Here is a 25383-nt window from a genome sequence, read left to right on the forward strand (position 1 = left end):
TTTTCACGCTGCAAAATGCGAAAACTTGCATGAAAGGGATGATTTTAACCACACCTTTACTGAATTATAAATAAAACAGCAAGTTATCCTAACAGAAGGATCAACAATACAAACCACAACATTTAAAAGGAAAAGAAAGAAACGACACCGATATAAGTAACTGCTGAAACTGAATCCTACTTCACATACTCCAAGACAGTAAAGAGTTACATCCTTCAGCCAATGTTCAAAATTTAAATCTCAAAAATTCTTTAAAGATGCATAAAATTATGAAAAAACATGGAAAATACCCTTGACTGCTATAAATAAAAGTGACAAAAAGTCACAGTAACATAACAAACACGGCCTTATCCTCATCACGATTATCTATAAGATATTTAATATTTGTACTTTAAGCCATCAACTGACTCTTAAAGTGATAACCAATATATAAAGCAATCAGAGCGAAAGCCGTAACAACCGTTTCTGATGCAACTGGAGATGATTTCGAAACACCCTGAAATGAATATATGGTTCGATTTTATATTTAACAATGGGAACATTTACCGAACTATGAATGATCTTTAGTGTATTCCCAGCTAAAAATTTTTTCCATGGACTTTAAAGTATAGAAAACGCATATTTCCTGAAACGGGACATAAGAAGAAACTAAGTGACAGAGAGGTTTCACGACATGCAAAAAGTCTAAAATCGATTTTACTGAAATGGATGAAACATACAGGATGTTTTAACTGAACTGTGAAGAGTGATTTCACTTTAGAGGTATCATCATGGTTCCGTTCCGCCTAGAAAAAAAAAGAATGAAACGCATGCATGCTTCCATAGATAGTTTAAGCTTCATACTGAAAGCATATCTTACTTCCTATGAACTAAAATTCATATTGAAATTGTTTTCAATAATGTTCCAACTGGTTTCAGAGTTTGGATTTCCAAAAAAACCCTTTTTCAAAAGTGATAGCTCTGTGCTAAGTGGATTAGTAAAGTTTTCTATCAATCGGTTCACAATATGCTTGACATTTAAAATAATTTTGTCAAACTTTTTTTTGGAATCACTGATAAACCGCAAATTCCAAAAAGATACTAGCATTAGCAGACCCTACTCAAAATTGTAAACAACCCATGTACTTTGCGATATGATGTTAAACCATCTTCATCGTAAATCACAACATCAAACGTCTGAGCAGCCGATTCTTCATGTTCCAACTGCCAGGATACCTGATGTTTTGACGTTTCTTCAGAAACAGCAGCCTGGTATATTTTCCCATTGACGATACCATAAACGGCCATGTCCTAGAGTCGGAATTAGTAAAAACCAAATAATGTTCCCGTTATGAAGCTATTGATGCTAGAGTTTCAATATATTTACGTTCATTTGCAAGAAAATCAAAAGGAAAAAAAAATAACTTTGACATTATTGGAGCACTGCAAATTAAATTCAATAATATAAGTTGTGCTTGAGTGAAAGAAGGCATCGGTGGTTGAGAACGTTGCCGCCGAATGATAGGGTGATTCACACGTGACAGCTAAAACGACTGCATGTAACGATCAACATATAAAATCTACTGTATTAATCAAACTAGAGGGTTTGGACTATTTGCTATATAAAAACAGAAACAACTCTTCGAACATATCCTGCAATGTTATATAAAGGTTTGTGTACCATGATGTAGTATGAAATTAAAATAACTATTTTACTTATCGTTTCAATTATCATACAAAACGTACCTTTAGTTCCGACCACGAAGGATACTAATATAACAAATTCCCGAATCATTCCGTGTTTTATTTGATTACTGTTTTATCGGGGCTTCCCTAAATACCCATACATAAATAATAACAAGGATATGTAACTCTTCCATTAAATTATTTGGAAGATAATCAAACGCAGACACTATGTTTCTTGAATCTTAACCAACTCAACTTCAGAATAGACATCATTTTCGAAATTTGTTTCACCACCCTGGAATCTGTGGAATTTAAAGCATCGGAACAATCCAGCTGGCCCTCCGTCAACCTGTTACTGCTTGACGTTTCAGAAGAACGACATTAGCGCAGCTTTGAAAGTGTACCCTGCCATTCAACAAACACACCTACACTCCGCGTATCAATACCGCTTTTTCCCTCCTCCCTCACGGTCATCCTTACTTTACACAGAACAAAAATTTGTTTATTTCACTCCCTATATTGGAGCGAATTAAATAGCATCATTTCATTTCGTCTCGCATCTACTCTTTCGTTCATCTTTCCAATCCTCTCCTCTCTCTCTCTCTCCTTATCAACACTCTCCTCGTAACCGACTTCACTTCTTTTACATGTTTAGCATGCATCACTAACTCCATCCTTGTCATGTTTCGATGACAATATGCTTTTTCTACATAGCTTTCGTAGAATTGCGCTGCTGCTAAGTTCGATCATATGGTAGCGTGTGTTATTAATTTCCTTTTTTTAGTATCTAATTGGGTGAGGATTAACGCTGATCTGATAACAGATGAAAAGATGTAGTGGTGACATGCTGGACGGCTGCTTACCACTTCTCTCTTTTATGCTTTTTACATATCAACTTTTCAGGTTGAGTCCTCAAAAATTTTAAATCAAGTGAGAAATAAAATATAAGTTTTATAAATTTCAGGAAATGCATGTTGAATCATGAGTTCATGATAGATAGCCACTGTTCACTGCAATTTATGCACGCCATAGTCGAATGCCTGGCTGTACATTACTAAGCACCGCTATCCGTCGTCAGTTTTCGACACTAATGAACGAAAAGCGTTCACTGATTGCTGTTTGTCAGTTAACGGCGACAAATGACTTGGAAGCTAATTTCGAAGTTGCGAAATGCATGATGAAGCGTGCTAAAGAGCGCAAGGCGAAGGTTCACGCTTTATCATTCATTGGCATTACCCATCCCTAGTGCAGATATTCAAATTTTGTCCAGTTTACTTGTTTTTACTAGCAATTTTGGCAAGACAATAAAGTCTAGTTCCATTCCAAAGACACTAGGAAATTATTTTATGACTAAAATGACGAGTGAGACAGTCAGTGGAAGAGCTGTCCATAAAAAGTAGTGGTTTAAGTAAGTTATTTCCTACTGGGTAAAATATTTGAGCGTTATCGATATGCCTTAGTCCTGTGCAGTTCTGAAAAGCTATTTTTTTTTCTTGATTTACTGGGAAATTGATATTTATTCTGACTTGAAAGCTTTTCCAAATTTAGATGGTTTTCTTCCCGGAGTGTTTCGATTATGTCGGAGAAAGTCGTAACGAGATTGAAGCACTGGCTTTAAGTGAGAACGACGATTATATCAGTCGGTATCGAACTTGTGCCAAAGAATATGGACTTTGGCTCAGTTTGGGTGGATTTCACCAAAAGGTTCAAAAAATATTTTAGGTCTTAAGTTGAATGATGCTATGCTGATTTACTGGTGCTTTTTTTTCGTAAATCTTACATAAATAATCAAAAATAATTTGACTTGTGGTCCTTTTTTAGGATCCTGCTGGATTACGGAAACCTTTTAATACTCATATTATCGTGGATGACAGTGGAAAAACTCGTGGTATCTACAGGAAACTTCATCTCTTCGATTTAGATATCCCTGGGAAAGTGCGCCTAGTAGAAAGCGAATTTTCAAGTCGTGGGGATGAAGTTGGTTTTATTTTCTTGAGGTTCGGCTGTTACATTTCTTTTGTTCATAGACTTTTTAAATGAATTTTATTTAAGACAAGATTTCAGATTTCGAAGCCAGTTTGTACACCTGTGGGAAATGTCGCCATGTCCATTTGTTACGATTTGCGGTTTGCTGAATTGGCATTATGGTATCGTATGAATGGAGCCCATGTTTTGACATACCCATCGGCTTTCACTGTTGATACTGGTTGTGCACACTGGGAAGTAGGTGTTTGGTGATTTTTGAGCAAAAAAAATTTGTTTTTGTGTCTTTGAATTCGAAGGAATTAACCGATCATTCCTAGCAATATTCAGTGACGTTTCTAGGAAATTTCAAGTTTTATGTTTCATTAAGTTTAGCGTTGTATTTTATCACGTTTTATTTTTTTTTTAGATCTTGCTAAGGACAAGAGCTGTCGAAACGCAGTGTTATGTTGTTGCTGCAGCTCAGACTGGCAAGCATAATGATAAAAGGTCATCATATGGTCATGCAATGGTTGTTGATCCTTGGGGTGCAGTTGTTGCTCAGTGTTCAGAAACTATAGGTATAACTTGAATTCTGTTACATTGCAATTGCTTTTTCTATTTTGGGGACTGGTATTGGAAATCTCTAACAAAATCAAGGAAATGAGAGAACTTGGATTTCTAAATTTCTGGTTTAGAACAACTTGGATTTCTAAAATTTATCTATTCTGTGTTAAAGATTTTTAAGACGTATGCTTTGCTGAAATATCATTAAATTATCTCGATGAAGTACGAAAACTGCAACCTGTTTTCGAACACCGTCGTTCTGATTTGTATTCGTTGATAGTGGTACAGGGAAACGAAATCGGTCAGTATTGACTTTTTTAGATTTTTAACCGCACATTTAAGTTTTCGTACTTAAATTTGAAACTTTTCAATTCTCATGTTTCAGGAAATAAAGCGTATATGTTCGGTAGTCACAGTGTTCCGCCCGAGCACGTTTTTTATCGGAGTACCTACACATTCTGCTTTGTGAATCGGAGTCCTGTACTCCCCGGACGTTAGTACTTTTAGCTGATATGATCAGTTTATCGAAAATATTTCATATAATTTACTCTGCATAATGCATTTTATTATAAATCAAGTTTCCTTAAAGAAATTCGGAGATGCTGAATCAGATGATCAAAAAAATTTCTTTCATGTAAACTTTTTTTTTGACAAAATAGCAGTTTGCATTTGAAATGCTGCTTCCTTTCAGATGTGCTAGTCTGTCCAGTCAGGAATGTGAAACGGCTCACTGAATTAAGTCATACTGAAACTTCCGATTTATTCATAACTGCAAAAAGAATACAAACAATGCTAGAAGACTACTATAAAGCAACATCTTCGACTGTTTGCGTTCAGGATGGTCCTGAAGCAGGACAGACTGTTTCGGTAAGTATGTGTACCTGTTCTTATTTTTTCGGATGCCATTCAAAAATCTCAAAGTTAGAAATGAGACTTTTTGATTACTGCTGACTCATTCATCTGTTATAATTTTTTAATGAAAACTGTGCGTAAATCTACATTTCGCAGCTCGCGGTTGGAAATTTCATTGTAGAACTATTTTTTAATTAAATATAACAATAAATTAGATCAATTAAGCGAGAAACTAATAACGAGCTTCTCTTATAGCATGTACACGTACACATACTTCCTCGCAAAAAAAATGATTTTGGCAGCGATCCAGATAATATTTATCGTGAATTAGCAGATCATGATAAAATCGGGAAAAAGAGATTTCGGAATAAGGAAGAAATGCAGAATGAAGCCAATGTATACCGATGTTTATTGGTTAATGGAGAAGCCGAGTGATAATGTACATGTGGGATGGAAGTGCTTAGTCATGTATTGTGTTTGCTGGACATTTAAGACTAATGCTTTCAACATAAGTAAATGTTATAACAAATTAGTCAATTACAGATAATCATGTGTAAAACTGCATCGATAGAAATTAATAAGAGTACAAAGATTTCAATTTAATTTTCTGGTTTTTTATTATTTAATTTTCTATAAGTTGTTCACTTCATGTTATAGAAAATATCTGAATGGGACAGTGAAAGAACGTTAACTGTTTTAATCAGAATATGAATTTTTTGACTTCGTTTGTCCTCGCATCCCAAGGCGGGAGTTTAAATTCTCTCACTGAAATAGCGTGTGGTAAAGCTTGTTCTTCTTCACTCTCGATTTTTGTGGAAGTTGTGCCTGTCAATAATAAGAGTGTTCGATTGCAGATCTTAAAGGAAACTTTCAAAGCTGGTGTAATACACTTTTTTGTAGAATTCGAAATCGAATTAGTGGTTTTTGGAGTTCGATTACGAGATGTGATTTCTTAAGTTCCTTGGTCTTGGTCTTAGGCTTCACTCTATTATAGTAAGTATAAGTATGGAATTTCAAACTGCTATATTAAAGAGAGAGATAAAAATATGCCGTATTTGAATTTCGGGAAATGAACTTGGATCTTTCTACGAATTACTAGGGGTTTAGAGCGTAGAGCGGACTTCACTGCACGTTAGGAAGAATAGCAGCGTTTGGAGGTTTTGAAACACAGCAATGTACATATTTATATATATGAGAAGTTTTAAATAAGCCAACAAAATGCAGCATTGGCTTTGAAATCAGGATAATTCAAACGGTTAATATAACTAGCAGGTGGATAGAACAGAGAAATTTGACGACTGGTGTCAGCCTTTTCCGAAAGGTAGAACGACGATGTCCAATTACCCCCAACACGAAGTAATGCTGTACGTCAATGTTTGGACGGTCCTAGTATCTTGTGTAAGTTTTTTTCTACTTCTATCCTACCAATCCACTTAAAGTCGGAACGCTTCAATTTCATCGGGTGTTATGCAGCTATTTTTTTTTTTGATTTTGATTACACCGAGTTTCGGAGAAGATGCAATGTCCAATTGTGCCGTTCATTTGTTAAAATTTCGTGTGTTTAGATGGTTACGAATTGATCATTTTATTTTGGACCCAAAATTCCCTGTTCACTGCAGTTAGTTGGGAATGCTTTTCCCATTTGTTTGTTTTCACTATGATATTTTTTTATTTAAAAGTTTGGTTTTTGAAACAGTAGTGTTCGTTTCATTTCGTTTTGCTTTCTGTATGTTATAACTACTTTTTTTGAATAAAATTCTCTTGCTTACAGTTCTTTTAATTTGGAAATTTTTTTCAGAAAATCGAAGTCTTATCGTCTCATCTTTCATGTGTGATTTTTTATATGTTCTTATATACGCTGCGACTTCAGTAAATTAATAAAATTAGTGCTAAAATTTTTTCTTCAGGTAATCGTGAGAAGGACAATGTCTTGGCGTTGTTTTAAGAGATGCAGCAGACGAACTCTGCAGGCGTTTGCCCTGGCCTTTTGTTTTATTGGGTTTTATGCAATTTTTTCTGCTCCAAAACCAGCAACAATGCATCCAAAGGGGCACAAAGGCATGATGGCTGGTGCTTTTATTGGAAACATAGGTTAGCACATACTTTTTTTGGTTTGGGGATTTATTCTAAAAATTTAGTCATTGAAATGAAATTGTGTTGTAGAAGGAGATTTTTATTTGCTGTCTTATTCCTTATTGTCTAAAAATGCACACCGTAAAGATACTTTGTTTCAAATTCCAATGCATAAAAAATAAAACACTTATTTGGCGTAGAATTTTAGTGGATAACGACACCGATCCATTTGCTTTATATAAAAATTTTGGCAGAAAGGACTGGCATGATTATGAATCGATGAAACGTGATGCATTAAGACAAGGGCTTGGCGAGGGTGGTAAACCAGTGGTAGTAGCAATTAGCGAATTTAAAAAATTACGGGTTAGCTTCCGAAATTCATACCCGTAATTGATTACGAAAGAGAAATGAACTATGCTGGAGGTGTAAGTTCGGATACTTCACAGGTGTTTTGTCCTGAGAAATTGCTCAGCTGTTATGAAACTTTGAAAACTGTAATATTTTGAAAATCATTTAATCGACCAATCAGTCATTTTATTCTTTCCATCATTTTATGGCTCGTCAAATTTTTAGGATGATCTCTACCGTATAAACGGTTATGATGCTTACATAAGTGATTTGATTGCTTTGAATCGTTCAGTTAAAGATATACGGCATTCTGGATGCAAGAATATGGTTTACCTTGAAAAATTGCCTACTGTAGGAGTAGTGTTCCCCTTCTATAATGAGGTGTGTTCGTAGTCAAAAACAAAAAATTTGTTGAATTTTCACTTTCATACGAAGTTATTTCTCAACTAACCTATTGTTTTTCTTCCAGCACAATTCTACGCTGCTAAGAAGCGTATATTCTGTTATAAATCGTTCTCCAAAAGATATCATGAGAGAAATTATTCTTGTCGATGATGGAAGCACAAAAGCATTCCTGAAAGAACCACTTGAAGAGTTCCTGAAAAAGGCTGGTCTTAATCACATCGTGAAAGTTATTCGTACGGAGTAAGTTTTTGTAATTTAATTCAACAAACTCTTTGAATTCTTTGGTTAAAGATATACGGCGTTCTGGATATGCTTTACCTTGAAAAATTGTCCACTGTAAAAGCAGTATTTCTATTCTATAATAAAATATGTTCGTGGTCAGAAACGAAAAATTTGTTGGATTTTCACTTTCATACGAAGTTGTTTCTCAACCAACTTATTGTTTTTCTTCCAGCTCAATTCTGCGTGCTCAAGTTTTCCTTCGCTTTTCAAATTTTTTTTTTTTTGTTAATTTAGAAAAAGAGAAGGATTAATTCGGGCGCGCCAAAGAGGTGCACGGCATATAACAGCAGATGTAATTGTGTTTTTGGATGCACATTCAGAAGTAAATTATAATTGGTTGCCACCACTCGTTGAACCAATTGCACTTGATTATAAGTAAATTTTATAATTGTTTCGATTGCAAATTTAATATTTAACTTTTCAACGAAGCTTGATATTATGAATTCTGCAGAATTGAAGCTTCGTTAAAAATCCTTGTTCCTCACATTCTTAAAAAATTTTGCCTCACTTTAAAAACATATAATGTGTTCCTTTCAGGATGGTAGTTTGTCCTTTTATCGATGTTATTGACTGTAATACTTATGAGTACCGTGCCCAAGATGAAGGCGGTAGAGGTTTGGGATTTTTCTTTTCTTCGTGATTTTTTAAAAAAAGATTGGAAGAAAACTGATATAAACTTCTAAGTTTCAGGTTCTTTTGATTGGGAATTCAATTACAAACGCTTGCCTTTAACAGAAGATAATAAGAAAAATCCAACGCGTCCCTTCCATAGTCCAGTTATGGCTGGTGGATATTTTGCAATCAGTAGGAAATGGTTTTGGGAGTTGGGAGGTTATGATGAGGGCCTTGAAATATGGGGTGGTGAACAGTATGAACTATCTTTCAAGGTTGGTCGTAATCTTTTTTAGAAATAAGCTTGGACTTTTTTTCAGGATTTCCATTTGTCGCATATACTATTAAATTCATTCTGTTCATGTCACTATCAGTCAAAGAACTGGATATTACGTTGTCTTCATAATGATTCTAACACTGAGAAATCTGAATGTTGAGAATTCAAGTAATTCGAAAAGAACTGGAATATTAAAAATCTGTTAGATCATTTCTTCGAAATTTTTGCTTAACTTGTTCAATAGATATTGTTAGGTGTGGCAGTGTCATGGTACAATGGTTGATGCTCCCTGTTCACGAGTTGGACACATTTATCGTTGTAAATATATTCCTTTTTCAAATCCAGGTATTGGAGATTTCATTTCCAGAAATTACAGAAGGTATATTTCAATTCTTTATACCAGAAAGATAACGGTAGTGAACCATGGAATTTTGAATTTCCTGATCAACTGAAAAGGAGCCTTCAGAGTTGCTGAAGTATGGATGGATGAATATGCAAAGTTTTTATACAAGCGTCGACCACCATTGCTTACTGTTGATTTTGGTATGGTTTTTGTGGTGAAGTATAATGGTCCTGAAGCCGAGGGACTTATTTACAGGCAGAAATCAATTGAAAATTAAAGTAAAATAAATAACTGATCAATAATTGCAGCAAAAAAAAAAATGTTTTTAGGGGACCTCAGTGAGCAGAAAGCAATTAGAAAAAGGCTTAAATGTAAATCATTTGATTGGTTTATGAAAAAGATTGCTTTCGATCAGGAAAAGTTTTATCCCGCAATAGAGCCCGAAGATAGTGCTGAAGGTTAAGTAACATTTATATTTTTCGCTATTGATGTTTGATCAATCATTTATTAGATCTAAAATTTTTGAAGTACTTATGCAACTAATTATACAGGTGAGCTGCGCAATGTAGCAGCAAATAAATGTGTGGATACGGATTTCAAAAATGCCGAAAAGAAGTTTGGTTTACGTAAATGTGTTAGTGACGACCCAACGAATCATGGGGAACAAGTAAGTAATGCTTCTTTTGCTACAAAATTTTATTCATTTCTTTTTTAACTTATTTCAAAGCATTAAAGATTTGTTAAATTTTCAAGAATCTCCGACTTACATTTTGGCACGATGTACGACTGCAGACACGAACAATGTGTTTCGATGTTTCAGTTTCTGTGAATAAGGCGCCTATCGTTTTATTTTCTTGGTAGTTTTTAAAATGAATTTCTTTTAAGTTTTCAACTCCACAAATCCAAAAATCAATTTTTGCTTTTAGACCCTTCTGGAATATTCTCGAAACAATAAATTAAAGTTGTGAAGGGTTTCTTTTTAACGTTTTAGTTCTTTGTTTCTTAGAGAAAAAAAAGGAAAGAAAAAGCGTAGGTTGAGTTGAAACGGGATATAGTAAGAAACACAGATTTTTCCAATTAAATCTAATGAAACGCAGATTTTTCCAATTTTTCCAATTAAATCTTCATCTCAGCCATGGCATGCAAGGTAATCAGCATTTTAAATATCTCCCTGATAAGCAACAGATGTATCATCCTATTAGTGATTTGTGTATGGATTGTGATGTGGAACAAGGAGAAATTTTCATGAATCCTTGTGATTCGGAACGGCGGAGTCAAAAGTGGACGTGGACGAAAATTAATCTGCAATTGATTCAGCAGCGTAATAAAAAAATAAAATAGAAACTGATTGAAGCGCCTGCAATGGAAAAGTTGTGGTTTTGGTTTATTTTATGACTGAGATGTTTTATTCTGTAGTGCTTTCCTTTCCTTCAGATTTGATGTTGCGATATTACATATATATATATATATATATATATATATATATATATATATATATATTTTGATGAAAAAATCATTATTTCATTTAATCATTTTAAATTCATATAATAGTTGAAAACTAATTGGATTGGATTTATGCGGATTACATTTTTGTTTCGTCGGTTTTTTTATTAACTTTTTCACTTGTCATTGAATATATGCAAAAAGATTCCTAACTCCTGAGTATAAAGTTATATCTCCCTTGAAATGTTTTTGACATCATCAACGGGATGAGAGATTAAGTTCCAACCTGTATGCATTGTTCTTAAAAAAGCCTCTTCCATCATATCCGGGTTGTTTTCAGTGTTAACTATGTAAAGGTCACATCATATATGGTAATACTCTCGGAATACTGTTCCTGATGCCATGTGGCACCTTGCCACTACTTGAAACTTCTATATAATTAGTTTATTAACTTAGGTTAACCTGTGGAGGCTAGACTATTTTGGTGAGTTGTCTATTCCTGTATATATGAAATCTGGGCCTTTTTCAAAACTGCTAATATTCTTAAGGTTCGAAGTAATTTTGGACATTGGAAAATGTCTGAGGAAGAGAACAAACCGATGATGACACGCTTCCAGTTATGGTTTATATTGATTGTGTCGTATTACTTATTCTAACATCTAACGCCTTAAATTTCTGCATATAAATTGTTTTTGATATTGATTTTGCTAATTTTAACTCGCTCTTTGCTGTTTCGGTCCTTTTTAATATAATAATTGAACACCGTAAATGAGGAATAAAGAATGTTTACTTCTCGTTTGCATGAGTTCTGGGAACAAATTAACAAAGAGATTGTTTAGAACTAGGAGAGATTGAGTGGGGTAGTAGCATGTCATAGTTTTACTGCAAAGCTTGCATACAGTTCTTTGATTTTCTGACCTTGGCTGGTCTGTTTTTAGTAATCAGGGAGAATATCTTTGTCAAAACTTGAAATAATCTCGCGAACCTTAGTGTAATCATGCGCTTGTTGCAAGTGAGTGCTAACTGCATATGGAATTAACTTGTCTAGATAGTTTTTTTGTACCAACACGTTATAGTTCGACTGCTCTCCCGCGCTCATTTAATTCAGTTCATTTAAATCCCTTAAGTTCCCCATCAATTCATTCATTTTCTTCAGTTCATTTGTAGATACTCTAGGAATTATCACCGTATTGTTGCTATAGATTAATACTTGTGTATCGTGGCTGCAAAAGCATTACAATAGGCTTTTCATTCAACGCATTCGTCTATATCAATTACAGCAAGAAACAAAGGCTCTTGAACAAAGAAGAAAGTCTAATTTGGCTCTAAGCTACAAGTATCAATCAACCCCAAGTTTCACGATGATCTTTTAAAGGTTTTAAATAAAAGAATTTGGTATCGATTGAGCATTACTAAGCCGGAAGTGACATTTTAACACCTGAGTTTACTGCTTAAATGTTAGATGAAGTGATGCAATAAGACTTACAGAGATCATTGGAGTCATCGATTCGGTGGGATTAGACATTTGAAATTTCAAAATTTTTTCTAAAATTAAGAACAAACGATATTGGTTGCGATAATACTGCTTTGAAAGTGTGTGGCCCTTGCCTCGTTAACAATACAGTTGCTGATGGAAAATGCAGCAAGTCACGGCACATATATGGAGAAACGAGACGATTATAACTTCATGCATAAATGCGCATTTTATACCCCTAATTTATACTGCAGTAGCATTTTGCTCTGAAAGATCGTGTAGGAAGAGATGGATAGTTCGACGATTGCTATTGGAGAGGAGAAAATAGCGCTTGGTTTTCTCGGGATTGCCTCTTGTTTCAGATCCTGTACTTGCCAGACGTGTCATATGTCATACAGGAAATAGTAGTTACTGACGAAATCTTTTCCGTTATTTTTCCCCTTTGTTTCTCCCTTTGTTTCAATTTATTGTTCTTTCTTATTACCCGTTGTTTACGTATTAAAAATATGCCTTTATAAACAGTGGGTCGCAGGTTATGCGATTTGATCTTTTCAACTCAAATTTTGTATTACACCCAGCATTCTGTAGTCTTTAGAGTCTTCATTGTTTATCTTATACATGTATCCTTTTCGTGCATTCATCCTCACTTCCCGTCGAAAATCACTTGACTCCCTTTCCGGTCCTTCATCTTCACGATTGACTTTTTCCTTCTTTTTCCCGATGTTATACTTGCGTTATTATGATCAACTATTATCCGTTAGCGACATCAGTTTGTTATTTGACGTATTACATTTTGAACTATTACGCTAACTAATAGCACAATCCTGTTATATTAACGAATTAGGAAGCAAACAAAGCTGAGAAATTCGGCTAAAACTTTCACTTCCTTTTGGCTTTTGATGTTTACAAAAGGGAGAGAGGAAGAAAGAGAATTTTAAAGGTATTTTAATTCTGTCTTTGTTCCCCGTAAATGTTGTAAAAGGAGAGATCTGGCGAAAACAGATTTGAAAATTTTAGAGAATAAACAAATCAATTAAAAAATATTCGGAATACAATAAATTACAATTCAAGAAACGGACGGCAAGAGCATTTGGCTCATTCCAGTCTCAGTTTGTCAAGAAGTTTAGCTATTAAAAGAATATTCTTTTCGATCTTCAAGTTATATTTTATACATTTAACTTTATGTTGCACAGTATTCTTATTGTGGTATTATTTCTTTCCTAATCCGTACTGATAAACGCCCTTCTTACAAAGTCACTGATGGAGAAGAAGCATAGAGGACACTTTATTTTCCAAGTTGTTCCGGGACTTAGGAAATGTGGATGCAGTCACGTCTAAAGTTAGTAGTGAAATCCAGTTCATCTCCTATTGAATAAATTAGATGAAGAACGATTTTAATAGTAATGGTCAATAGGTTAAGCATAATAAAGTAATCTGTCAGCAATACAGTTAAGAGCATGCAATAGTCACTTCCATGTGCACAGAGTAACGAAGTGGTGGAGAACGGGCCTTCTTCACATTTTTTTCATTTTTAATCAGCTTATAGCTTCGATTGAATAGAGACGTACTTCAGAGTGCTTCCAGACAAAAAATGTTGTTATTATCAGGTGTGTATCTCTTTCAATAATACCTACGCTTTGATTCTCATTTGTACATCTGTATGCACTTGCAGTTGTGATTAGTACCGATGTATATATTGAAACAGCATCGATGGCATTCAATTTGGAGCTGTAGTTGAGAAAAAGAAAGCATTTATCACTAAATGGAGCGAACATGGGCAATTAGCCACTCACAGGCATGCTGTGAACCATGTGTTGCCAATTGTCAACAAGTCATTCATCACTGATATGTACATGCTCAACCTTTCATAACTCATTTCTACCTGTTATCTCTCTTTCTGTCTTATATTATTATTAAAAAAAACTTTGATTCCTTCCAGAGTTCTGCATTTTCTTGAAAGCTTAAAAACGATTTGAGTTGGTATGTTTTATACAACAGCTCTGTTGCAATTAGTCTTGCTGTATTATTCACTAAGACCAGTTTTAATTTTTTTCCAGGGCAGATTTTATATTTGAAAAAAAAAAAAAAAGAAAAAAACATTTAACTTCCTGGTAAGTTTTTTTTTATTGAAAACTTGTTAACCTTTCTCGTAGTTTTCAGATATATGTCTCTTAATTCTCTTTTGATTCTTCTGATATTGTTTTAGCCTGAATATCTCCATTAACTTAGATTTATCACGTATTGTCGAACGATGTCATCTCTTCCTGAACCTTATGTTTTTTGCATCGATTTAATTTCATGGCGACACACAAATAAATCCCTTCCACTTGCAAAAATGAAAGCAGTGATTGACATGCGTTTTGAGAAGAAATCAGTATGCCTATTCTATACATCATGGCGAAGTTCTCTATGTATCTTAAAGCTTTGTGCGCAAAGTATAAAAGAGATAATTCCATAAGTATACTTATTCGATATTTAAAAACTTCATCTAAACCCTTTATGGACTTAAAATTTATTTAGCTGCACAATGCAATAATCCAAAATTTCTAACTCGAAAATTAGACTTTTTCATTACAACATGCTTAGACATAATGGCACAGTGTACATTGCTTATTTTCAATCCTTGTAATTACTTTGCGCTATTAGCAGGTGTTTATAATTTTATATTATGCTTAAAGAACATGCAGATCCTAAACTTCTTAGCTTCTGTAATTGCCAAATCTGAAATCATGAACGGTACTCTGTTCAGTCAATAAGTGATGATTATATCTTCATTAACATTATACTGTAGTTCTTATATTTCATTACGTTAAATAACAAATATATGAAGGTAATGAAGAATTAACCGTTTAATTGAACATATCGAATTTCATATCGCTGAAAACCGAAGTGCTTTATTGGAAAATTGAAATTGAATATTAATGGAGTTTTACCATGTATTACTAACAAATTATATCAGTTTAAAGATATAACTGACAACAGTGATAATTAATATAGTTTCTCAAAGCATCGACTGCAACAAAATGAGATGTTATTTTGTTTTAATCCATTTTCGGTCATAGAACAAGACTGTGATTTCAATTATTTTAAGTTACGTTATGTAAGCAATTAACTGTTCTAGTTTTACTTAGTTCTGGACAATTAATTCTGTGATTCCGAATTACTTCCTAAAAGAAAGAATGTGAAGGTTTTTTTTTCTCCCTTAACATCCGCTGTTAAAATAGTTCTAAGAACTACCAAGTGTATTCTAAACAAATGCAATTTGAATTTTAATAAAATCTAAACTTTTGCTGAACAGTCATTGAGGGAAACATGCTCATAGTGGATTGAATCTTCATTTCATAGATGGAATAGAAGAATCAAACAGCAAAATACTAACTGTAATCAACTTGGAAGTAAAAACAGTGCTGTTCCTTGTTAAACGTTGCATTGAATGTTTTAATTTTGAGAATACCTTGATTATTTTGTTTCCACGATATAAATAGAAGACAAGAGATAATTTTAAAAACATCGGCAACTTCATATTTGAACGAGAAAATTTTATTGATGAAATATTCGGACGAAATTTTGTATTTCCTTCAAGCGTCTTGCACTATGATTTTTTTTTCCAATATTGATAAAATAAGCAAGAAAAATTTGATGCCTCTGCCTAACTTTGTTGGAACTGGAATAGCATTTTTTTTTTTTTTTTTTTAAATAAGACTTCTGCGAACAGAATAGTATATATTCTGAGACATTGCTGAAACTTATGGATTTCACTTTATTAATCATTTTATTAAACGTGTTTCTAAAATGACCAGCTGATCCGATGAAAAGATTACAATTATTGATTAAAACTGTAAGATTTCGTTTGGTGAAGTTTAAAAGCTTTTGTGCTAAATGCTCTTCACATTTGTGAGTGATTGTGCTTTCTGAGTATATAGCAATTTTGAAATGCATTTATATATGGTATATCATTATATTAAAGTGATTTTAATATTTATTAGAAATTATAACGACAATTAAGTGTCCTCGCCTGCAGCTTCTCAAGTTAAAAAAAAATGATGCATATGTAAGATGTGAGATTAAATATTTAATCTGCAGAATTTTTTAGCTCCTCTGCCTTTGGTATAAATACAAATTGTTTTTGTATATATTTTCTTCTCTCGAACTTTGTTCTCGGTAGTGTTCTATGACTTTTCGATATCATCCAGATTCTTAAATTTTGGGAGTCCAATTTTACAAGTTAGTTATGCTATTTGGGCTCGATAAACGGATCAATTTTTGGGAAAATACTACAGGACTTATAATTTCCATGTGACAGGGTTTTGTTTTTTAACTGATAAAATTTAGTGAATATATATATATATATATATGTTATTTAGGTACCACAAAGGTGTGATGAAAGCGAAATGAACTCAGTTAAAGTAATTTGAAAAAATGCCATTATGGATGGGCGCAAACTCGTTTCTCTTCATTATAATGACAATTTATTGTTCAAGCGTTTATTCCTTTGGGGTGTTGCAACATGTTATATATATATATATATATATATATATATATATATATATATATATATGCATATGCATGTGTACACAAATATGACCTTTTATTATTTGTTTCATTGATATATCTGAGATTATTTCAGAATTAGAAAAAAATTGGTTCTGTGGTGATATGCTGACAAAGGGTCAAAATGAAGTTTCTGGATAAAATGTGATTTTCGCGCATCAAGGCAGGTATCAAGCAACAGTTCAAATTACGTAATTTAGTATCCCATTAGTTCTAAAATAAAAGAAAAAGCATTGAGGCATATAAAAGGGATAAATAAGTAGATCCTGTAAACCTTACTGTATCGGTAAGGTGTGATCTTTATCTATGCTGAGTACAATGGAATGTTCTATTAAGCATTACTACTAATAATGAATGAACCGTAACTAGTTGTAATTTTGAATATCTGAATTCGAAGAAGTCAATTTTTCTATTTATGTTGAAATGAATGGGAATTAGATGTTCATTGCTTGTTTAGCATATAAATATTTTCTTGTATGATGATTCTATTCATGGTAAAATATGAATTTGAGTGAATTTTTGAAGGATAAATAACAAAGTAATCTCTCTTGTATGTATGAATAGTAAGTCGGCAAACTTACATGAAAGAATTAAGTTCTACATTAAGTTTATAAACTGTTTCAGTCCTATAAAGGTATAAATCACTGAATACACTGTAAATAAGTTGCTTTCGGTAAAACCCACTCTTTTGTTTTCCGGTGCTCATAGTACTTCAGGAAAGAATCAGGATTAGCAATTCTTTGCATGTTTCAATAGCACCCTTTGTTTTACTCATCCGATTACCTCAGCTATTGATACGTATTTTCTAGAATTGTCGGCACAATTCCAGAAAGTTTGGTTTTTATTGTATTACTCCATATTGTAAACAAACTCTATGGGATACTGTAATAAGGCAATCGATTTCCCATTCATAAGAATTTATTCCTGGAATTTTAAGTAATATATTTCTATCCCTTAAAAATCCGTAACTTGCTTACTATCTCCACTAATATTTAATTTATTTGCTAGCAGCAAATGATATTCATGAATTCAGTATTAGATGATTTGTTTCCTACTTTTTCCGTCTCTCAAAGTTATCTAGTAAGAAAAAACAAAGAAAACTGTATGCGAAGTCTTTCATTTGGAACAATATTCTTGCAATAAATAAATAGAAATATTTAATGTAGTTTTGATAATTGGCATATGATTAATGTTTTGCTGAAGAACACAGCAGAAAGAAAATTAATTGTGCGAAGAAGGCGCGTTAACAGTGTTACCCGCTGTGAATCTATTGCACAGTAAATATTTTTGCGGAAAGATATGGGAGCTTTGTATCGGATTGTGAACCACAATACTCTTTTGACCATCCCATAAAAGCTAAAGACAGGAACAGCTCTACAGAAGGTAATTAACTTTGTCACAATTATCACTATCACTTATTACTTCATACAAGGGATTTCTGAGTAGTCTTGAAAATTTTCAAACAAAGCAAGCAGATATTCAATGCTAAACTCGATTTTGTAATTAATAATGAACAGAACCAACATCATATGAACGTTGCACCAGTAGAAAATTCGATTCTTCAAAGATCTTTTTTAGATTATCAGAAATTAGCTTTTTCTGCATTAGTTTTTATGCTTTCTTTACTAAAGCTGATCACTTTCTTACCGTTATGAGGTGCAAAAAGTGACAACTAATGGAGGATCGTTATAATATTTCTACATAGGAAGATTGGACAGTAAATTCAGTATAACTACTAATCTTTTGTAAGAATAGCCTTCATGTACATGCTTCTCATGACCACGTCATTCTTACGTATCAAACACGCTGTGTGAAGACCTACGCTTTGTATTTACCTTAAATTAGCGCTTTTGTTACTTTATCGAAACAGAAAGTCGAAAAACATTTCTTTCTAAAAGTTATTTAAAAAAAACAAATCGATATACAAAGTCAGATCACCGAACTAATATCAAACTGGACGAACTGCAGCAAATATCTCTCGCAAAACACCGGAAGTGAGCAGCTTATGCCCGCAGAAGCAGTTACACCTCGAGGTATAGCTAAACAAACTTCTGAAAATTTTAAGTAAGGAACAAAAAACTGTCATACCGATATACGGGACGAAGATCATGCACCAATAACGGATAAACAATGGATTTTTCTAAAAGCTAGTATCCTGAAACTTATTTGAGATGTATACGCATGTTTCTATGCGGTCATATCACCTCCAAAAGATATATAAGAATGAGTGATGAGACATTTCTAATACTTATGTTCATAGCAAATATGATATTGACATAACAAATAATATATTTTACAATTTGATTATATTAGTAAACAACAGTTTACTCCATTGTATCAGCAAAAAGTCACATTAAAACTTTTGAATTTGATTTTTTTTTTCTTTCGCATCAAATAACGAACCTCATAACCCGTTTTTTTTTTTAATGTAGAATCATAAAGTTCTATTTAATATTCCTAGTCAGTAATCCAAAGAATGTAGAGGGAAAGGAAGGAAGCACTCAAACTGACAACAAAATCTTACTGCCCAGTTGCAGTACAGAAGTCACTGTTTCGGTAGAATCCTCTGTGACTGCAAATCCTTAGGCAATAAAATATCAGCGACCAACGCAGACATCGATGCATTACCAATTGATCGCTTGAAATAGAGTTCTGATAAAATTGCCTCAAATTGTGGCATCGTCTCCAAGAGTACCATGCAAGAAATGTATCGCAGTGGTTGGCATGGATAAGTGATTTGTTGGTGTTGCGCGAAGTTAAATGCCGTTAATTGTTCCATTTGCGGATTGCGTCCTGAAATTTATGGACGGCGTAGCTGATTCCATAACGACAGGCGGATGAATAGTTCAGATTGCAGAAAAAAATTTTATTTTAAAGCTCTGATGCTTCTCTTCATTTCTCTATCTCCCTTTTCTCTGCTGGAAATTTTCATAAAATTAATCACCTTTGATAAGACTTAGAAGACGTAATTGATTATATTCCGTGGAATCTAGCCTTAGTTGTTCCAGCTGACTGACTGCTGACAAAAGCTTCATCCTCATTTGGATATTGATTGTCCGCTCGTTTGCCAGAACACTACTTTGAAGGAAACGGTTTTCCACAGCAGAGAGCAGAAAAAGTACACCCCACGAGGATGTAAATGCTGCTACCTAAAATGAATAAGACACTCAGTTGTAATAAGTAAGTTAGATCTAAACTGATAAATGACTTATAACAAAAATTAGTTATAAGTTAATCATATTACCGACCTTGGGAGTGGCAAGATTTAGTATTCATATAACTGTCAAACTGTTTTGAAGTTCCCTATTCTCATCGAATAGCATACAACAGTAATTGAGACTTTTTTTGTTTCATTAAAGATTAATGCGCTCTGTACAGATGCCATGCGCATTATGAGTTTTTTTACTGTTTCTGTGATGGTTGTAATGCTGTGAAAGTTGATGATTGGATCAATGTAAATTTTGGAAAGATAAATGAGCTGCAGCACTAACCTTTCCAGAAAGATTGTAAAAATATCCTGTAGTATGTGTCACGCATCAGTCCACGTATCTTTAAAGAACTTTGCCGTATCAAAACTCTAGTAAGAAGAGGTCGAAATAAATGAAGAAGGATGAGACAATTTCTATGTTATATAAGCAGTTACTCAAATTATAAAAAGAATTAGTACTTGTTCTTGAGGAGATAAACAAGCGAAAGCAATCAATGACTTGGACCAATGCAAAATTTGGAAAAATAAACGAGCTGCAGCATCTCTTGTTGTTGATGATATTTCATTAATTGTACACGATGAATCTGATTCAGATCCAAATTCTGGCTGCAGAAAAAGCTAATCAAATTTTTCTGATAATTTTCTCTCCATTTCAATCTCATTTCAGCCGAGATTTTAGTGTATTTATATGTTGACACTACTTCATTTAAATATATGCAACCAAAAAAGGGTGAATGAATTAAATATTTAAACAATACGTAAGGAAATGTAAAATAGTTAATTGATAAATCATTATATATACATATAATCACAAGAATAACAAAGACTCACGGATCGTTCTCCAGCAGAAGATGGTGAGGAATAAAAAGTGATATGCCTTCGCATAGTTGAATTTCTTGGTCCTCTTTCATGCTGTACTGCTTCTTTGTTCATGCCTATTTCCAAACATTTTGTTAGACGACATGCTCGACATTGATTTCGATGTGTTTTATCCACTAAACATTTACCCTCTTCACCACCACCTCGATTTTTGCACACATATTGGCGATGCCGTCGGATGGAACGCTGCAGTTCAGCGATTTGAAATTCTTTAATAACTGTTTAAATATTTGTTAAATTAATTAAAAGATTATCACGAAAACCCAAAACACTAGGAAATAAATAAGATGCAAAGAAATCTAAAAACCTTGAAAAATCCAGCACAGCCATCACAACTGAATATGCCATAATGCTTTCCTGATGAATGATCCTGACATACCCGACAAGGCACGTCTAATAATATACGACCTGGAAGACTATTTCAATTGAAATAATTTTGACATTCTTCTAAAAAAATTCGACTAATTCCAAATTGATTTTAAACTAATTTCATTTCCAATTAGGATTGAAAAACATAGGGAGAAAGAAATGTTTATTTTATCCATTTTTATCCACTTATTTTGGTCAGAATAGGAATTTTCCACCGAAATCTGCTTTTCAAAATAGGTTCATTTGTCACATAAACATATATATATATATATATATATATATATGTTTACGTTCTTTTTTTGCTTATGTGCATACATGTGATACGGTAGGACATAAGAATCATTTTGTGGATAAAACGTTAGAGGCCGATAAGTAATAATGTGAAAAAGCACCCCAGGCAATGCTCTGGTCTTCTATTGGGATAAAATATATATCTCCTTCAGTGCTAGTCGAAAGATATGTCCACACAAAATATTCATCCCACCGATCATTTCACAATAATTATTTATTCAACAGTCTTCATGATGCTGCTTGTATTTTTAAGCTTTAGTTTCTACTTTAAAGTTATAATTTAGTCGTTTCTCGAGATATTAGTGCCAGTTATCTCACTAATCTGTATCAATCTTTTTCAGTAAATTTTATGAATTTTTTGAAAAATAATGGAAGTAGAAAAATAAATTTCCCATGTGTTTCCTTTTTTTTAGAAAACCAATGATCCAATCCAAAAAGATCAGAACAATCAATTATGCAACAAGAACGTTAGTCATTTTGGAACAATCGACTTTCCACAAAAATATTTCTCGAATTTAGTCGGTTTTCCTCACAAACATTTAAGAAATGAAGGATTTTTCCAGGTTTTCAAAAACCAATTATGAATCCAGATAAGATGAATCTCAACTTATTAATGCAATTTAAAATTCATTCCTTTTGTCGCCATTACTTAAATATTGAATTTCTGTGGACATCAAGCTTCGTATGAGACTTATCATATCTAACCTTTTACTGCTAGATCCTTTCATTCCTGTTCACTTCAACATTATAAATAAGTATTTTCCCTTCCCTTTCATTTCGTATTTCCACTTGGTTGGCTACAATTTTTATTTCTTTGTCTGTAATCTATATTTTGCTATCATACTTCTTGGATTCTAACCCAGTAAAAAATATAACGCAAAGCACTTGCCGCAAGATACCACTTCAATATCACTAGTAATGAATAAACGAGTAATATTATTTAAGCTTAAGCTTATGGACTTGATAATCTATATTTGTCTTTCTTAACTATATTACTCAGCTATTATCTCATCTATGTAATATACTATCTTTCCTGTATCTTCATATCTGAAGTTTAATTTTAGAAGTGAGTAATTAAATAACTGATGCATAAGTTTAATTATATAATAGTATCTGATAAAAGTTACTGATATTGACGGATTAGAGAGTCGTATAACAGTTAGGGGATCAAAATATTAAGTCTAAAAATGTGATTTAGGTCAATGATGAAAATATAAAAGTACTACGATTTTTGTCGCACCAATAAAAAGTCCAAATGTTGAAACTCTGAACATGTGTAATGCATATGTAATACACTTTTTCCGAATAGCTCTCAATAAGTAAATGAGCAAATTCCTCTGAAAATTAAATTTTGTCAGCAGGCAAATTACACAGAAAGCATGTCAGGTGTGCGTACACTTAAATTTCACCTCCAACTGAAATCTTTTACTTATGCAATCTTTACTAAAATTCATATTTTATTCATGGTTTCCTGGTAAGGGATTCATTAGTGGCAGGCGCAAACGTAGTAAATAGAATGAGACAAACAAGATCTATGACTTAAATACTGGTTCAATATATATTCACCTGAAATATGCATTCATTTCAAATTATTTCACTTATCTAAATGTGACGATTCTAAAAAAAAAAAAAAAAAATCATATACCTTTTAGCGTCAGAGTACTAGACATATTTGTCTCTAAACATATTTGTCTAGAATAACTCAAAAAATGGTAAATAAGTGATTCATTGTTTTAAAAATGTTACTTTTTTGCCATCTCTGAATTATTTCTGAAAAAAAGTAAAGCTCGAATGATATCTTCATGTATTAATAAATGCAATGTGATACCTTTTTCTTTCAAAGTAGCATACTGAGTTTAAGTTTATTAATGCATGGAGGTAATATTCAAAATTACTGTAATAGAAATGTTGAAAAAGTTGTTAAAACGGAAGTACTTTAAATTCACAACAACGATGTGATCAAATGGCATCACATCAACACCACTTATAAACTACTTGCCAAAGAGAGGAAGTGTATTTGCAAACTGGTATAAATATAAGGTGTCATAAAATAGCCTTTACCTTCAAAACAAATAATATACGCTTCTGTATTTTTGACATAATTTTTGGTAAATCCAAACTCTGGAATAGAAATTTCACACTCAACAAAAAAAAATTTATTTAGAATCAGAATTTAAAATGCACGGTTCGAAAAATATCCTTCATATCCTGATTTTAGAATTTTAATTTTAACGTTAATTCAGCTGAACAGAACGTTTGGTTCTCCTTTAAAAAATTATAAATTCATGAGAATATAAAATCTATAATGATATCAGTGGAAAAAAGTTTATGGATAAAGTCATAAATTTATGTCTTTACTAGAAAAAGTGAATAAATTCATTTTGAAATGTTTTTTGGAATTAAAATCTGGTGTCATGATTGACAGTTGTACAGCTTGAATCAGTTAACTTTTGCAGCAAATAAAAGATTCAAATTTATAAAGCCAACGGCAACTAGTGTTTGCTGTTTCTTTTATAAAAATTACAATAGATTTGAATAAAAACTTTAATTAAATTTTTTAACAAAGACTTAATCTCAAGTAATTCCCAAAAAATTTGAAAGTTCTAAAAATTGCACTGAAGGATACCACACTACTATTTATTCATCAGTTTCCATGCTTAATTTAGCCTAAACCAAAATAAATAAGCTATTTTGTGAGATAAACATTGAACGGAAGTGTTAAGAATTCTTAGATTAATAGAAAATTAAATTACTTAAGTTTTCTCTATCAGTCCTAATAAATACAGATTTTTGTAAAGTTATTAGACTGAAATTAGCTAAGAGTTACTTAAGGTCATGAAAATAAAGGAAAAACATAAACGAATAACGACACAGATATTTTTAAGGGATAATTTGATGTTTACATATATAATTAGCTGTCAATAACAAAGTTAAAAACTGAATAAATTTGTGAAAATAAAAGTTATTCAAGAACTTTATATATTATTAGTTAGAAACATACTTGATGAATTTGTGGATGGTCCTGAAGTTTGCATATATGAAAATGGTAAATATCGCTTAGACGGGGATCGTCGACGGATTGACTTGATGCCGAAAAGCAAAAAGTAATGGGTGCGATTAATGTTCGGAGAAAGTTAACGAACAATTGCTGGCCATAGTCAGTATAGGGTGTGTCTCTTCCGGAACACTCCCTCTTTCCTTTCTCTCTCTCATTCTCTTCATCTTCGTTTCATGATTGGCGTAATGGCAGTTCTCCGGGATACGGTGGGTGTGCACTAACACTTTCCAACCATTTAGATCAAATTCTTACTTGTATCTCTATTGGATGACCGGTGTTGCAAAAGTGGTTTTTCGTTTAACAAAAGTCGACAATCCAGAAAAGTAGTATTAGCGTTGAAGACAGCAGTTCTAGAAAGTGCGTGGAAATAATACTTTGATGAGCGATTTACTCAAATCCTGGGTTTCTAATAAGCGTAGCGTATTCTATGAGCATACGATTATATTTAGACGTTTTCTTCATTGCTGTATACTGCATACATGGATGTTCGCCTTTCTCACTTGACTCAGTATCCATTACTGCTCTCAAGGCCATCATTCTTAGTATCAAGCATGACATTCTGATATTTATAAAAATAATCGTAGAGTAATAAACATCTATAAAAATGTAACACATTTAAATTATTGAAGTACAGTGCCTTTTAAAATGAATTTTAATGGACTGCGTTTAAAAGTTATGAATACGATTGTTGATTATGATTCTCTTTTAAAATTTAAAAAATTTT

General features: G+C 32.9%; 4 protein-coding genes across 4 annotated transcripts; 2 read left to right on the top strand and 2 right to left on the bottom strand.

Moving 5' to 3' along the window:
• Window positions 1–391: 391 nt before the first annotated feature.
• On the bottom strand, window positions 392–1774 carry Bma-trap-4 (Uncharacterized protein; the record flags this gene model as incomplete). Its single annotated transcript, XM_001899280.2, has 5 exons — window positions 392–496; window positions 720–785; window positions 1126–1290; window positions 1405–1523; window positions 1726–1774. The coding sequence occupies 5 exons, from the start codon at window positions 1772–1774 to the stop codon at window positions 392–394; spliced, it is 504 nt and encodes a 167-aa protein (XP_001899315.1).
• Window positions 1775–2701: 927 nt separating this feature from the next.
• Bma-nft-1 (Uncharacterized protein) lies at window positions 2702–5481 on the top strand (the record flags this gene model as incomplete). Its single annotated transcript, XM_001899279.2, has 9 exons — window positions 2702–2872; window positions 3214–3369; window positions 3487–3642; window positions 3730–3888; window positions 4058–4208; window positions 4376–4495; window positions 4580–4687; window positions 4886–5061; window positions 5302–5481. The coding sequence occupies 9 exons, from the start codon at window positions 2702–2704 to the stop codon at window positions 5479–5481; spliced, it is 1377 nt and encodes a 458-aa protein (XP_001899314.1).
• Window positions 5482–6378: 897 nt separating this feature from the next.
• On the top strand, window positions 6379–10727 carry Bma-gly-10 (Uncharacterized protein; the record flags this gene model as incomplete). Its single annotated transcript, XM_001899278.1, has 14 exons — window positions 6379–6444; window positions 6954–7137; window positions 7328–7482; window positions 7693–7848; window positions 7937–8112; window positions 8389–8529; window positions 8692–8768; window positions 8845–9041; window positions 9298–9422; window positions 9510–9586; window positions 9716–9844; window positions 9938–10053; window positions 10140–10243; window positions 10520–10727. The coding sequence occupies 14 exons, from the start codon at window positions 6379–6381 to the stop codon at window positions 10725–10727; spliced, it is 1911 nt and encodes a 636-aa protein (XP_001899313.1).
• An 8672-nt stretch (window positions 10728–19399) lies between these two features.
• Bma-nhr-67 (Uncharacterized protein) lies at window positions 19400–24636 on the bottom strand (the record flags this gene model as incomplete). The annotated part of the gene is made up of 6 exons (XM_043073695.1): window positions 19400–19647; window positions 19799–20003; window positions 20522–20668; window positions 20894–21127; window positions 21249–21349; window positions 24603–24636. 6 exons carry the CDS (start codon window positions 24634–24636, stop codon window positions 19400–19402), a joined length of 969 nt encoding a protein of 322 aa, XP_042929629.1.
• Between the last annotated feature and the right edge of the window lie 747 nt (window positions 24637–25383).

The sequence above is a fragment of the Brugia malayi genome, assembly GCF_000002995.4.
Source record: "Brugia malayi strain FR3 genome assembly, contig: Bm_v4_ChrX_scaffold_001, whole genome shotgun sequence".
NCBI classification, from domain to species: Eukaryota; Metazoa; Nematoda; class Chromadorea; order Rhabditida; family Onchocercidae; genus Brugia; species Brugia malayi.